The 16,672-nt window shown below is 45.5% G+C and overlaps 2 protein-coding genes and 1 pseudogene across 4 annotated transcripts in view; all 3 read right to left on the reverse strand.

Annotated features, from left to right (window-relative positions):
- Positions 1–4,785, reverse strand: part of LOC150044717 (uncharacterized) — a 98,532-nt gene extending 93,747 nt beyond the window's left edge. The window contains exon 1 of one of the 3 annotated variants that reach the window (XM_090320913.1): positions 4,455–4,785. In XM_090320913.1, coding sequence (XP_090177039.1) covers positions 4,455–4,650 — 196 coding nt within the window. In that variant the 5' untranslated portion in view covers positions 4,651–4,785. The remainder of the gene's footprint in view (positions 1–4,454) is intronic. The other 2 variants (XM_090320907.1, XM_090320909.1) reach the window with 2 other exon arrangements.
- The window catches only part of LOC150044707 (ral guanine nucleotide dissociation stimulator-like), a 358,565-nt gene that overhangs the window by 328,232 nt on the left and 13,661 nt on the right, over positions 1–16,672 (reverse strand). The gene's annotated exons all lie outside the window — the stretch shown is intronic.
- Positions 14,919–15,639, reverse strand: LOC150044720 (2-iminobutanoate/2-iminopropanoate deaminase pseudogene; annotated as a pseudogene).

Genomic DNA, 16,672 nt, shown 5'->3' on the forward strand with positions numbered 1-16,672 from the left:
GCCTGTTCTCTTGATGAGCTTAGCACTGAAACACATCCATCTTCTCACACAGACTGTCTGCTCTTTCTGTGGAAACAGTGCAAGGTATCTGGGTCTGCATGTGCCCTCAGCTTTCCAAACAGTACCTGGCAAAGCAAAGAACCCCCTAATCCTGAATGACCAGGGGCAGATAACCTATAGGACAAGTAGCTAGAGATGTCAGGCTAGGTTAGGAATCACCTATGGATTCAGCAAGCACTTTTCTACCTCGTAGGTCACCTTGACAGCACAGGCAGGATCCTGAGCACAGTGTGAGGGCAGAGGAGACCTCTTTGTGCTGAGGACAGTGTGGATGGTTGCTGGAGGCATGGGACATGTTAGGAGGAGGGTAAGGAAATACAAGCATGTCTGGGAAGCAGGAGTGAGATTTGAGGGTATGAAGGGGTAAGGGTGTAAGGAAAGGGTGGGAAGGGTCAGGTTTTATAATTGCCCAGGTTTCTAGACCTGAAAGCTGACACAAAAGTAATCAGTGCTCATTCACCATTTGGGACCATCAAATTTTGGAAAGTACTTATAGTTGCTGCAGAGATGAATAGTTCCAGACAATTACATGGAGAGGGAGGGGGATAAGTTTCTGAACAAGAATAGTGGGTAAGATGTATAAATGGGATCTGATATAGTTCCCCTTTCTTCTAGATAGTTGCCATTTCCTTCCTCCTGAGCAGGGAATGTTGGAGAGACCCAAAATGTGATAGAGCAACCAGTCCCAGGACAGCCATAGTAACACAGAGAACAGGAATCCACTTCACTCTCATGAACCAGGGTTGAAGTTATGCCTTTCCACAGAAGTGCTAAATACCTTTAGAGTACTGCTAATAGTCATTTTTTTTTTCGCCAGTTCAGGGCCTGAGCACTGTCCTTGGACTTTCTCAAGCCTAGAGCTCTACCACTTGAGCCACAGCACCACTTCTGGCTTTTTTCTATGTATATGATACCAAGGAATCATACCCGGGTCTTTGTGCATATGCTAGGCAAGCACTATACCACTAGGCCAAACTCCCAGAAGGCTACTGGTCACTTCTTTTGGAGGTAATGGCATGCCCACTTTTATTTGCTCTCTACCAGCCTTTTTCTTTTTTTCCAGTCATGGGGTTGGACTCAGGACCTGAGCACTGTCCTTGGACTTTTCTCAAGGGTAGAGCTCCACCCGTGAGCCACAGCCGAACTTCCAGCTGTTTTTATTCTATGTATATGGTGCTGAGGAATCGAACTCAAGTCTTTGTGCACGCTAGGCAAGCACTATACCACTAGGCCAAACTGCCACCCAACATTTTGCTTTTTAATTTTTTTTCTTTTGGTTGGTCATGGGGCTTGAACTCTGGGCCAGGCACTGTTCCTGAGCTCTTTAGCTCAAGGTTACTGCCCTATTCTTGAGCCTAGGACCACGTCCCATTTTCTATAGGTTAATTGCAGATAAAAGTCACAGGTCTTTTTGTGCCCAGGCTGGCTTAGAACTTTGATCCTCAGATCTCAGCATTCTGAATAGCTCGTATTAGAAGCATGAGCCAGCATGCCTGGCTTTTAAGGTGACTTTCATATAGGCTTTAATTGTACTCAAGTCAGCCTCAGAACCCAAGGCTACCTTTGTTTCCCTAGTAAATGGGAGTACAGGCCTCTGCCAACATACCTTGTCTATTACACACTATTTTCTTGGTAAAAGATGATCAAAGCCACTGAGTTGAAGATACCTATCTATACACACTTACACATCTCAAAGGGATAAGGTCCAATAAGTTATTTACTTTCAACTGAGGTTATACTGCCTGAGCAATCTGTATTGTTCTTTACATTATAACTTATTGTTATTATAAAAGTGATTTACAGGGCCGGGAATGCAGCCTAGAGGTAGAATGCTCATGCACAAAGCCCCAGGTTCAATTTTTCAGTACCACATACACAGAAAAGGTAGGAAGTGGTGCTGTGGTTCAAGTGGCAGGGTGCTAGCCTTGAGCCATTACCCCAATTTAATTCATTTTAAGGGGCAGTTTAAGAAATATTAATCACATCACCTACATTTTACCACCAGATGTCCAGTGTCAGTCTGCAAGGAAAAAGGACGAAGATGGTCCACGCAGTTCATCTGGCCAGGTGTAAATGAACAGGTTTTGTGCTGGCTTACTTTTTTCACCATGTGTCGACCCTCCCTAAGGCCTGTCCCACCGTGGGAACCCAGAGCTGCAGCTTTGCCAGTTCACCTCTCACCACCAAAGATGGTCTACAGGACTAAGTTTTCCTGGTCCCCTCTCTTGGCATTTGATTACCTAAACAGTTTTAAAAGACATGATAATTTTCTGACATGGATAAACAAATTCACATTTAAATTTTGATACTTATCTCCAAACTTAACTCATGGAAATAAATTCCAAATTCCCTAGTGTCTCTGAGCTAAACAAGATACAATGGGGGCTGGGAGTCTGGCCTAATGGTAGAGTGCTTGCCTAGCATGCACGAAGACCTGGGTTCAATTCCTTGCTACCACATCCTTAGAAAAAGCCAGAAGTGGTGCTGAGGCTCAAGTGGTAGAGTTCTAGCCTTTAGAAAAATCCAAGGATAGTGCTCAGGCCCTGAGTGTAAGCCCAGGACTGGCAAAAAAAAAAAAAAAAAAAAAAAAAAAGATACAATGCTTACAATGTAAACAGCTCTATGCATTACAACACAAGATTATTTTTTAAATGCAGATTTCAGAATCTTTAGAAAATTCCGATAAACAGTTTCTCTTTAAAATAATGCAATATTCCTTTGAGACATTGGAAAACATTTCAACCTAATAATTTTCTTTAAGTTTAGACTTAGATTTATACAATTGCCTTAGTGTTTCAAGGACGAGCTCATCCAGTGTTTTACATAGGATGCTGACAATTTAACCTTGAACATGTTCACTCACAACCATTCAAACACACATTCATACTCAAAGATCTTAAAGCGCGCAAAATTAATATCAGCTGTACCTTCTCTGGAAGTTTGCGTCAAGAATTTTGCCAATTTACTCTTGCAGGTGAGAACCAGGTTCAAAACAAAACTTTTTACAAGGCAACTTAATTGTATAAGGAACTTGCTCAGGGGGTCCTGCGCCCAGGTGAAAAACAATGTCCTGTACTCTCCAGATGGCTGTCAAATCCGAAGTACCACCAGTGGGCCATCCCACATTGAAGGGGGGCCTTTCGGAAGAACAGAAGGTGACCAACTTTTTCTTTTCAACTATTACACTGTTGTTACTGGCAGTCTCCCGCACATCCTGCCAATGTGCAAGGATCACATCTAAGGGAGAAGAGGTGCTGCTTCCCATGTTGAAAGGATAAAAGAAAAGAGCCAGCAAACAGACAACAGATTATAAATTACAAATGTAAACAAACAGCTGAATTTTCCTGGGACTGATTACCAGATGGCACCCCCTCACAACTTTCAGAGGGAAGCTGCCCAAACACAGTCCACCTCTTGCAGGGAGGAATCAGGGAGACTCCTTCTTCCCCTCCCTGGGGAATGTTGTCAAACCGGATGGACATCTCTTCAGTGCCCCCAGAGGGCTTAGGGTCCAGAGGGCCCTTGCCCATAATAGGGATCAGGACATCTTCCTTTCCCTCCAGGATCACTGTCTGGACAAGTCTGTCCCAGTAACAGCCTGCCAGATACAGATGGGACTGATAGCCCTAAGAAGAAAGTAAAAACCTTAACAACACAGACACAAACAGTAAGCTCTCTTAGCTCTTACTGATCACAGAGCAATAAACCTTCCAGCCTCCAGAGGGTCTCAGCGGCATTCCTGGGGGATCCCAGACGGATGAGCCCCCAAATGCAATGCTTAGGTCACGAGACCACCACAAAGAAGACCACTGAGAGTCAGAAACTCCAAAAAGTGAAAGCAAGCCTTTATTCGGGCGGGCTGCAGCTCGGGCTTTGTCCTCCATCCAACACATTGGAGCTTAGGAGGAAGCAGAGCTGAAATTTTACAGTGCTTTTAAAGGCAAACACCACAGATTTACAGCAACACAGCAACCAGATGTTTGAGTGAGATAAAGTGGGGGTCAAGGACTTTGCAGGCTGAAAGCCGGTTGAGTCCTATTCAGCTGTCTGAGGGTAGTTTTATGGCTTGGAAAACAAATGATATCCTTGGATTTTACTTCAATTTTAATTTTAACAGACAAGTCAGCTCCTGGAACTTCTGGACACCACAATCCTATTTCTTTAATTTATGGGAGCTTTTGGATATAAACAACAAGATCACTGCTGCCTCAAAATGGGGAGCAGCTTTTTATGTTTTTCATCTCTTTAAGGAAAAGGGCGGGAGGGGTGGGGGAAGGGCTAACTCTCTAAGAGCTGCACATGGAGGACTCGGGAAGAGGAGGAAGAGGGAGCTGAAGGTTTGAAGCAAACCGGGTGGGGGCAGTGGAAAGTGGGGGCTTCTGGCCCCATCGCACCTGTCTGGCTGTGGGAACCAGCGCCGCTCCCGTCCTCTCCAGGTGCCCTCGGGCTGCTGCTCCCGACACAGACTGCGAAGCCACGGCTGGGCAGGCAGACCAGGGCCGCTGGTGCACAGCCACCCGCTGCGGAAGCTGCTTCTCTTTCCGCGGCTGCGGAGACTTTGAGCCCCACGAGCCCTGCTCCAGGCTCCATGTCCGCTCCGTGCCGGCGTCTGCAGAGCCCACGGCTGGAGCGGAGAAAGCACCAGCTCCTAGAGCACCAGCAATGGTGGTTTGGCCGGGCCAAGTTCTAACTTTCCCTGCCCTTCTGCTCTTGGATGGCCGGAAGCCGGACTCCACCACTAAGTCATGGCTGCGGGGGGCAATCACCCCACCAACGCCAGTGCTGGGCTCGTGGAGACACCGAGCCCACAGGCTCTCTTTTATCTTGTGAGCAGACGTCTGCATCCATCCTCATCTGCCTTCCTGTGGAGGCTGCCTGTCACCGGGAGCGATCTGGTGGGTCTCACATCAGACCTCCCCCCTCCCGCGCCTCAATGGTACGTCCCGCTCCTCCCGGCCCCAAAGGGTGGAGAGAAAGCGCCAGTGTTGGTTTGCTGGGCGCTGACTGGTGCATGCTGGGAGCTGCTGTGCAGGGCTCCCTTTGGCGCCACTCCTGTGGACTCTGGGGTCCAATCCCTTCCTCATGTGCTGCTGCTGAAAGTCAACCTCCTCTGCCTTTGTAGACAGTTGTGGATTCCTGCTGATGCCCAGCAGGGGTCCGGGGCTCCACTCTTGCTTTTGCCTGGGCTGAGGAAACCGGGTATGGGCTCTGGACAAGCACTGAGCCACACTCCCAGCACCAAGCCTAGTCTTTCTCACCAGCAGCAGCCACCTTCTTCATTCTCCATTTGACGTTGACCCTTTTTGCCCAAGGCAGATGTTGTACTACTGATTCCCACCTCACTTCCTTTTTTTTTTTTTTTTTTTTTTTCCTTTGGTGTCAGCCCTGGGGCTTGGGCTCTGTCTAGGCCCTGTCCCTGAGCTCTTCAGTTCAAGTCTACTGCCCAACATTTGAGCCAAATCCCATTGCCATTTTCTAGAGGTTAATTGGAGATGAAAGTCTCAAGTCCTTTTGTGCCAGACTGGCTTTGCATCTTGATGGTGAGATTTCTGCCTCCAGAGTAGCTAGGATGACAGGAGTAAGCCATCATGCCTGGCTGAGTTTCACACTATTAGTTCCCTGGCTGGCTTTGAACCTCAATCCTCAGATCTCAGCCTACTTACCTAGGCGTACAGGGATGAGGCATTGCACCCAGCTGCTTAAAATATTTTTAAAGGTTCATTCCTATTTAGCATGGGTCAGAATGTCATTCCTCTTTAAGATTAAATAATATTCCATTAAAAGGATATACCAGGACCGGGAGTTTGGCCTAGTGGTAGAGTGCTTGCCTCGCATGCATGAAGACCTGGGTTCGAGTCTTCGGTACCACATACATAGCATAAAGACAGAAGTGGTGCTGAGGCTCAAGTGGTAGAGCCGTAGCTTTGAGAAAAAATCCAGGGACAGTGCTCAGGCCCTGAGCCCAAGCCCAGGAATGGTTAAAAAAAAAAAATACCACATTTAGTATGTCCATCAATAGACATTTGGGTTGTCTTTACTTTCCCTACTGTAAATAATGTCATAAATAACATTATATGCCTTTTATATTGAGCACACTGTTATAACAGAGCATCCAGAGGCATCCTTTCATAATAGACCAGGTGGAACTATTAGGACTCACAGATGTCTTTCCTTCACATTAACTACCATGACAATTCTTACAGCATATGAGGCCCATATGGTGTGAATGACTTTTCTCCTAGCTATACTGATCTTGACATTTTTCTAAATAAATAAATATCTAACAAGTCAACAAATAAGGCAGTGCCTTTGCAAATTTGGCATGTTCTTCTCTAGAAACTTTTTTTCTTTGGTCAGTCATAGGGCTTGAACTTGAACTGGGTGCTGTCCCTGAATCCTCATCTCAAGGCTACTGCTTGATCACTTGAGCCATAATGCTACTTCTTCTTCTAAACCTTTCAGGGGACCTTGATGCTTGATGGCTCCTGCCTGTAATCAAGAAGTTGATATCTGAAGATCTCTATTCAAAACCAGCCTAGGCAGACAAAGCTGACAGGCTCCTATCTCCCATAAATTAGTAAAAAATTCAAAGTGAGTATTTGGCTCAAGTAGTAAAGAATTTGCCTTTCAGGAAGAAGTCAAGCACTCAAATGAGACCCTCAGTTCAAGCCTGAGTACTGGTGCAAGAGTGTGTGCATGTGTATGGGCCTGCATACACACAAATACACAAAAATGAATATTTGTGCTTCTACTCCACAACCAGATCAAAAGTTTCCCTCAGTAAGCCATTCTCTGGACAATTGATCTAAACTATTAACTAAATTATTAACCTTCCTTCCTCTCCCGTTCCCTGGTTTTTCTTCAGAACAAGTCTGTTGCAGCCTCCTCCTGTAGGGTGTGAGCTCCAAGCTCACACTGCTCTCCAGCATCCTTATCTCTATCACTGAGAATCAGAAAACCGCTGCTTCTTCTAGGAAGAGGAGTTTGAAAAAGGGACCCCTATTCCCTGGGACAAGCAGCCCAAGTGGAGCTGAGACCTGAGGACTTTAGCACATGCATTGCTCAACCATGGGAAGGTAAGCTGAAGACATTCCCAGGTTAGGTACATCGCAACTACTGTATTGTTTTTCCAGTCAGGGGCTTATGCTCAGGGCCTGAGCACTGTCCTTGGATTTTTCTCAAGTCTAGAACTCTACCACTTGAGCCTCAGCACCACTTCTAGCTTTTTCTAATTTTGTGGTTCCAAGGAATCAAACCTGGGTATCCTGCATGCTAGACAAGCACTCTACCACTAGCCCAAACTTCTGGCCACACAACTACTGTATTTCGTATTTACTCCTTGAACAAAGTTAAGCAATCAAGGGCATAACAGGAAGGGAAACTACTTGCAGTTTCTCGCCCTTTTCCATCTCCTCTTCTAGTGACCTAGAAGAGGTGAAGGAAATTGGATTTGAGACTAGGATTTTCTTTCTTTTGTGGGTGGGGGGAGAGTGGGCTTATATCTTTCAGGAGGCCCCAGCTGACCAAAGCTGCACACCAGCCCAATCTTCCCACATTAGTGGCTTTGAACTAAGAATCCAACTTTAATCTCAGACCTCTTTTTACCACTGTTACAATATAGGATGCACTCCATGGGGGGAAGCTTCTGAGTCTTTGTCCTCCTCCCAGAGACAAAATTATTTCCAAAAGAAAAACGGATCTGAGCACCAATTGAAACTGAGCCAGAACTGCTACATTCAGACTGAGCTCTCCTGTTGGATCAGTCATAGGTCTTAAACAGATAATACATAAGAAAGGATTGCCTGGCCCTGGTGACTCATACTTGTATTTGTAGTAGGGAAACTGACTCCTGAGGACTGGTGATTCTTCTCAAGGCTTGGGGCCTGTCCTTCAGCTCAAGGCTAGCCACTGCACCACTTCCTGCTTTTTCTGAGTAGTTGATGGGAACTGGCTTTGAAACATGATCCTCAGATATCAGCCTCCTGTGTAGCTAGGATTGCAGGCATCAGCCACCATGGACCAGCTGGATCTGATCTTTCTAATATCACCTCCCCTCATTCTCTTTCTGGTTCAGAACCAGCCCCACACCCCTTCCTCCACATTCTGACTTCATTCCAGCCCAGAGATTTTCACCACAGCTATTGCCTCTACCAGATGTTTTTCCATATTACCCCTGAAGCTGGGTTCCCCATTCCACAGGTCTTGGTTTCCACACCACCTTTCCACAGAGACCCTTTTGTGTGTCTGAGGTTTGAACAGATTGAACTCGGGATCTGGGCAATGATGCTTACTGTTTTTGTTTTGGTTTTTGTTTTTTTTTTGCCAGTCTTGGGCTTGAGCTCAGGGCCTGAGCACTGTCCTTGGACTTTCTCAAGGCTAGAGCTCTACCACGTGAGCCTCAGCACCACTTCCAGCTTTTTTCTACGTATGTGGTACCGAGGAATTGAACCGGGTCTTCATGCATTCTAGGCAAGCACTCTACCACTATGCCAAACTACATTCCCAGGCTCTATGTAACTTAAACTACAGTGTTCTTCAAGTGTTTCATCCTATGATGAAGTGATTTTCTTTTAAACTTTCTAATAAATATGTAATGTATTCAATTTGGAGACTTCTGGTGTGCCTCACGATTGTTCCTGGCCTTTCTGAAATCCAGATTGCACTGGGTGTGATTGTAAGAATTTTCCTATGTCACAGGCAACATTGTGGAACACATAATATCTGGCAACTTAGAGAACAGAGGATGTGAAGCTATGGTAACCAGATAAAGAACTTCCAGGACAGGCCAGGAGTTTGGCTTAGTGGTTGAGTGCTTGCTTAGAAACCACAGAGACCCGGATTCCATTCCTCAGAACCACATACTTAGAAAAAGCTGTAAGTGGTGCTGTGGCTCTAGTGGTAGATCTCTAGCCTTGAGAAAGTCCAGGGACACTGCAGTTCAAGGACACTGCTCAGGCCCTGAGTTCAAGGTCAGTGACTACCAAGAAAATAAAAGAAACTTCCAGGACAATTCAAGGGCAACTCATGTACTATAATAATCTAGCAGGCTTAGCTGCCAAATTATTTTTGTTTTGTGAAAATGCTTAAACTGCTCAACCCCCTACCAGTGGCTTCATACTTGTGGTTATTGACTATGGGCATTTTGACCCGTTACCACTTTGGAGAGTGAGGTGCCAGCAAACCCTAGACTCAATTTAAGGTGATGACCCCCTCAAACTAACCCTGGCCTTATATGCTTATTAAACAGTCAGCTTTATAAGATGCTTGCTAAACATCTTCACAAGGAGGCAGAAAAGGACAAAAATAGGAAAGAATAGCCAGGCAAGCAAATCTCAGTTCCTGTTTGCTCTGGCAGTTGTTTGTGGTTTTTGCCTTTAAAAAAGGATTGTGTAAACCCTGAACAGGAACTACTCCCAGCCTTGCTGTGCCGAGTGTCTGAGGATGAGTTCCATGCCTGGCATGTATCCTGCAATAAACCTTTGTTATTGCATTTTGAACTCCTCGATCTTGGTGGTCTTCATTGGGGGACCCCTCTCCTGAGCACAAGAGAAAGGAGCCCCTCACCCCATTCATTTTCTCTCTCTGTCTCTCTGTCTGTCTCTCTGTCTGTCTCTCTGTCTCTCTGTCTCTCTCTCTCTCTCTCTCTCTCTCTCTCTCTCTCTCTCTCTCTCTCTCTCTCTCAATCTCTCCCCCCCATCTCTCTCTCTCTTTCCTCTTGCTTTCTTTCCTCTCTCTTTAATCAGTCCTGGGGCTTGAACTTTGAACTCTGGGCTTGGGCACTGTCCCTGAGCTCTTCAGCTCAAGGCTAGCACTCTACCACTTGAACTATGTGCCAGTTCCATTTTTCTGGTGGGTAACTGGATTAAGCATCTCATGAATGGACTATCATGCCTGGGCTGGCTTTGAACCACGATCTTCAGATCTCAGCCATAGAAGTATCTAGGATTACAGGTGTCAACCACTGGCACCTGGCCCTCCCCATTTTCTTATTGGTGTATATCAGTGTTGCACCATGAACCTAATTCTTCTGCAGCTTAGTGGAGAGGTGGGAAAGGGGCAGAATTGGGGGGGTCTGGGGTGGGGGAACAGGATGAGGTTAAGTGGTTATGGAGCACTGTAAGGGGGCTGTGGGACTTTGTGCATGGGATGAGCAGATGGGGACCCAGGCTTATGTCCTGATAGGGTGAGCACTGCTGTTGCAGCCTTTATGCACCAGCTGCTTGTGTGAATACCACAGTTGGTGTCTTTAGGCCTAGGGGAACCCTGGCTATGGTGAGGGGGTGCCCATGGGGAGCGCTCAGGGGACCTGGCCTCCAGGCTGGCTGGCTGCTGATCCCCAAGAGAAGTGTGGCATGCAGGGAACGGTTCAGTGGTCAGAGCCCCAGGATCTGGGCATGGAAGCCCACCTTGAACCACATGTCATTGATGCTCCAGTTCTCTTGGCAGCAGAGCCACCACAGGGGCTGAGGATGTGGAGCCATAGGCCAGGAAAGATAGAGGGAAGTGAAGGGTTTTTGCAAGAAAATCAGATGGGGTATATGTGCCACCAGGTTCAGGGTGCAGGTGTGAATGCACGTATGCCATCCCATCTGGCTGCAGCTGGGCCTGAACACGCAGGGAACAGAGGTGTAGGGGGAGAGGTGTCATGAATCAAGACGTCTGAGCATCTCTGCCCACTGAGGTACCCCAAAAGAAACATGAACTGGCATGGCCTGTTTGCACAGCCCCAGATCTGGCCCTGGATCAGGGCTCACCACCCTCACTCTTTTTTTTGTGACCACCCTAGAGTTCAGAGTAGGGCCTGGACTCCTGGCCTTGATCTTTTTCCGCTCTAACCACTGGAGCCACAGCTCCACCCCTGGGTTTTAGCTTGTTCATTGGTTGGACTTTGCTGCCACAACTGGTTTCGAACCCTGATTTTCCAGATCTCAGCCTCCTGAGTTATATAGATGAGATGACGGGAATGAACTCTAGAGAGTAGCCCTGGCCTCCACCTACTGCCACATCCAAGAACCCATACTTGACACTTCACCACATGGGGCCACCCCACAAGACAAACCCTCACAGGGAGTAGAGGGGCCCCTCATGCTTCTCTGAGTTTCTATGAAACCGGTGGCCTGCCTCGGCCACTCAGACTTAGGCACATGTGGCAGGGGCAGCATCTACATCACCAGCCATGTGTGCCCAGCTAGGCCTGGGTTCCCAGCCTAATCTGCTCCCTGGTGACGCTGAGTGGGGATCTTTGTGGGGTGCACCTGGGCCCAGCATTCAGTGGAGTATGGGGGGTGCATCATACCCCCCAAGAACATTGGAGTACCATGGCCTGTGGTTGATCCAAGGGTCTCCCCCAACAGCACCCTCTGTCAGGTTCCTCTCCAACTCTACTCCAAGCTCATCCTCAAACCCCAGATCTCAGCCCCCTGGACCTCCAGCACAAGAAGCCTAGATGATGGGAAATGCAGGGTCCAGCTTGGGCCTGAGTTCAGGGGGAGAGGGATAGCCACCCTAGGCCCCAGTCTTTTTACCTCCACTCCAGGTAGCTCTGGAAGGTTTGTGGACTGGTAAAGTCAGTGTTGTGTCCAGGAGACTGGGGATGTGGGCACCCTGGGGAAGAGGAATGGGGAACTCCAGGGGCTGGGGTCCCACCTGCTGGAATGCCCAGTGTACTCATGTTCACTTAGGACTCCACACAGCAGGTGTTTAGGTGCCAGGCAGTGCCCAGGATGATGCCTTCAGGGACAGGAGCTGTGACTGCTGGGTCACAGGACCTCTAACACTCAGGTATCCCCTCTAGTCCTCCAGCTCCCAGACGTCTACCCTGCCCAACTCCCAAGTGTTCCCACCACCAACTCCTAGGCATCTCCTTGCTGCACACTACCTCTGCACCCATCTTTTGGCATCTGGCTTTCCTGCTTTCAGCACGTGGCCCATTGGTTCTGGAACCAAACCTAGAGATCATGGAGTGGTAGGGAGGACCCCAACTCTTCCCCAGAACACGAACCTCACAAAAAAACAACCAGAAGAACAACAAACACCGAGCTGTTATATTTCAGAAATTGATCAGAGATCCACAAGTTATTACTAAGTTGATGGAAAGACTAGAGGACCTCAACTCTACATACACCTCTATTTTTTTCCTTCTTCTTGAAATTTCAAACTAAAAAAAAAGTAAGACAATACATTAAGAATAGAGGTTTCATTACTGATTTGAAATGCCACTTGTAACCAATTCCACTGTACTTACGTTTTTCAGACATAAAAAACACTAATAAATGTTCTTGCCACAACTATCAATCATTCATTATATGAAATATACCCACCACCCCCAGCTACTCAGGAGCAATGTCCCAGCCCAGGCATTGAAGTCTGTGAGATTCTTTTTGTTTGTTTGTTTGTTTTTTGTGGATCATGGGGCTTGCGCTCTGCCTGGGCGCTTTCTCTGAGCTCTTCAGCTCAAGGTTACTGCCCAACCCTTGAGCCAAGCCCCATTTCCTGTTTTCTAGAGGTTAATTGGAGACAAGAGTCTCAGGTCCTTTTGCGTCCAGCTGGCTTTGAGCTATGCTCCTCAGATCTCAGCCACCTGAATAGCTAGGATTACAGGCGTGAGCCACCACAGCAACATCAGCAGCCGTCCAGCTGAAGTCTGTGACACTCATCTCTTAATCACCAGAAAACCAGAAGGAAGTGGCCCATGGCTCAAGGGGTAGGGCAATAGCCTTGAATTGAAAAGCTCAGTGACAACACCCAGTCCAGGAGTTCAATCCCCACAACTGACAAAAACAAACAAACAAAAGAAACAGTTATTCTTGGGGCTGGCAGTTTAGCCTAGTAGTAGAGTGCTTGCCTAGCATGCAGGAAGACCCAGATTCTATTCCTGGATACCACATACGTAGAAGAAAAAGGCTGGAAGTGATGCTGTGGCTCAAGTGACAGAGTGCTAGCCTTGAGAAAGCCCAAGGACAGTGCTCAACCCCCAGTATGCTCCCCAGGACTGGCAAAAGAAAACAAAACCAAAAAAAAACCTATTATTGAGCAAAGTAATTGACCTGTTTTCCTACCTAATCTAGGAGTCAATGTTTGATTTATAGATCCATTTTCAGCAGTGTCAATTCCTTGAAAATGATCCCAATACGTTTTTCCAAGCGCAAGTAGAGGAAGCTCTAGCTAATGGCTGCTTTACAGATGAACCTATGAATGAGGAAGGTAGAGGTCAAGCTGTCAGCGTCAGGAGCTGGTGGCACAGGCCTGCCATCCTATCTACTCAGGAGGCTGAAACCTGAAGATTATGTTTCAAAGTCAGCCAGGGTATGAAAGTCTGTGAGACTCTATTCATGGCTCATGTGATAGAGCACTAGCTTAGAGGTGAATTGCTCGAGCGAAAAAAAGAAAGAGAGAAAGAAGAAAAAAAGAAACAAAGAAACAAAGAGAAAGAAAGAAATTAAGCTGCGTGATCTCCTCTTTAGAAGATAAGGAAAAGTCATTTCAGAAAACCTCATTCCATGAACAGACTATTTGATGTCTGGAATATAAAATTGTGACAAATGCCTTGAAATTCAAAGGCCTCAAACCTAACAATTCATGGGGAGAAAACCAATCCACAGAGGTCTTTCTCATAGCTTAGACATAAAATTCTCAAAACATGGTAAACTGAAATTATCTGTGTTTATGACTAGAAAGCAGGATTGTCAGAGTAGCTGCCTTGGGGACCACAGTTAGAGAAGCAGACCCACTTATTCTCTACTGCGGAGAGAGGAGAGACGTTTTTCATTGATACAAGGGACAAGCAATGAGTGGTTGATGAGACCTTTTATATAAAAGGAGGAAATTAGAATCAGTACAATTTCCCCCTGACAATGTGAAAAAACTCCATTAGAAAGAATTTCAAAATACTAAAACGAAAAATGAATCCCCATGCAAGAGCCTGCAGGAACCCATCAGAAAGTTGAAAGACTCAGGGCTGACACTACGTTATCTGATGCTAGATGCAGGCTTGTATGGGAAAACCACAGTCACAGACAGGCACCTCCATCTCTAATACATCTCTATTTATTGAGAAGGTTTCCCTCAAATACCCACATCACTCAACTCTGTACTCTAATTTATAAACAAAAACTTCTCCCATCCACCACTGCAAAGGAATTGCAATGGTTTGGCATTTTCTGACTGCGGGTGTCTTTTACACACTCCTACATCAGGATCATTCATACAATACAGCCACCAACCTCATGTTCATAGTCTGGTGTGTGATATGGAACATCCTGACCAGATTTGTTATTTAGAAACACACACACACACACACACACACACACACACACACACACACACACACACACGCTCGAGTTTGAATGAGTAAATGAGTCATTCCGGAATGAATTAAAAGTGTCAGTTTTATTGACACTCTTGGCTAGGAGTCTCTGGTTGGTGGATAAAGGTGGAGACATTGAATGTAGTGCTGAAGAAAGAGAAAATGAGGCACAGGAAATGATATCAAATATGAGCTGCTATTATTTTGTTGCTTGCTGCACTGTTCTCAGTAGTGCTGCAGAATTATACAAATGCCCTGGGGCCTGTTCTGGCTAAGATAACTTCAAGATCATTTTGGGAAATTTTTATATGGTAAACCAATAGTGTTTCAGATATCTCTGATGTGGAGTAGGAGTATTCATTTTATATATATATAAATATATATATATGTTTTATTTGTATATTATTTATTATATAATATATAATTATACATTCTATGATTATTACAGATATATAATATATAATACAATGTTATATAATAATAGAAAAACATCATTATAATAATATAATTATTACATTTTTATATAATATATAATATATTTGTTGTAGTCAGTTCTGGCCTTGAATGCACAGTCTAGGCATTGTCCTTGAGCTTTTTTTTTTTTGAGATTACATGCTTATTTAGTTTCAATAGAAAAACATTATTCATATAAAAATTTGGTCCACTTCCTTCTTCTTTACCTGTACCATTCAAGTTTGAATACTTCAATTTTATTCACCACATATCTAACATGTATATTTCATGTAATTAGGTAAATAACATCTTTTCCTTTATTTTGCTATTTGAATAGCTATGCAAATAGTGTCTCTCTGTATACTTGAAATTAGCCATCTGAGTATACAGAAGTGTAATTTATAGGATATGATGAAAATTCATGAATAATGCACACTGAGACCACTTATAGTGAAGCTGTCGTGAAAGGCCCTTGGACAGCGATAGCTTCAATTTCAACAGCAGCCCCACTGTTTGTAGATTTCATTGACAGTACCAAAGTCATTTATGTCAGCCAGCAAGACAGTTGCTTTTACCACATTGGTGAAGTCACAGCCTGCAGGTTTCAGAAATTTACGCATGATTTTAAGAGCTTGTTTCGTTTCTTCCACCACCCCTCCTGCCACAAGCTTTCCACTTGAAGGATCCATGCCAACCTGCCTCGAAATGTACTAGCTGTGGTCGACTAACACAGCTTGAGTGTAGGCACCAGGGGCCCCGGGGGGGGGGGGGATGGGGGGGGCTTTCCTGGTGCTGATCACTGTTCAGATCAGAGACGACATGACTACACCCTCTAGCGGCCAATCCAGGAGAAGAATGAATTTTAGCTATCTGCTCACCACCAGAGACTGAAGAGCCCAAGCCCTGTCCCTATCCTAGGTGCCTTGGAGGGAAGGGGGCACACAAGGCATTGTCCATGAGCTTTTTGATTAAGGCTAGAACTCTAACTAACTGAGTCATTTCTGGTTTGCTTGTGGTTAACTAGAGAGAAGAGTCTCACAGATTCTTCTTCCCAGGCTAGCTTTGAACATAATTCTCATATCTCAGCCTCCTCAGTAGCTACAATTACAAGCCTGAGTCATGAGAACCTGGTCCTCTTTCATCAATTTTACACTAAATTCCCCATAGATAATGTACTACTATTATGCAGAAAATCTAGGAGCACACTTGGTTAGCAAACATCCTGATAGTGTCAGTAAATAAAATTTAGAAAGCAATTATTGGATAATTACCCTAAAAGGCACAGAATTGCCTTCTGTGTCAAAACCAAAGGGGACTGGGTATTTCCTATGAGGCCTATCGGGAGAGGGCAATATAGAAGATGCAGCAGTGGGGACTCCATGAGGACCGAAGAGTGGAAATGACACTCAAATAGCAGGGTGCTGTTGGCTCATGTAATTCTAGCTAGTCATGAGAATGGGATCTGAGGATTGTGGTTCAAAGCCACCCCTGCCAGGAGAGTCCCTGAGACTCTTATCTCCAATTAACCACCATAAAACAGGAATTGGAGCTATGGCTCAAAGTGGTAGAGTGCTAACCTTGAGGGTAAAAACTCAGCAACAGCATGTAGGCTCTGAGTCTAAGCCTCATAAATGAGAAATGCACAACCACCACAACAACAAAGCATCGTTAAATATTAACAAATATTCTCATAATCAGATCAGGTACATCAATTATAAATACTCACAAGGCTCTCCAGATGACACAAAGCACTTCCAAATGACAGAATTTCCAGGTGTAAAATAATCACACATACACACACACACACACACACACACACACACAAATAAAGAATAAAGCCTAAAATGACCCATA

This window comes from Megascapheus bottae, chromosome 29 (genome assembly GCF_031878675.1).
Source record: "Megascapheus bottae isolate mThoBot1 chromosome 29, mThoBot2.hap1, whole genome shotgun sequence".
In the NCBI taxonomy this organism is placed as follows: Eukaryota; Metazoa; Chordata; class Mammalia; order Rodentia; family Geomyidae; genus Megascapheus; species Megascapheus bottae.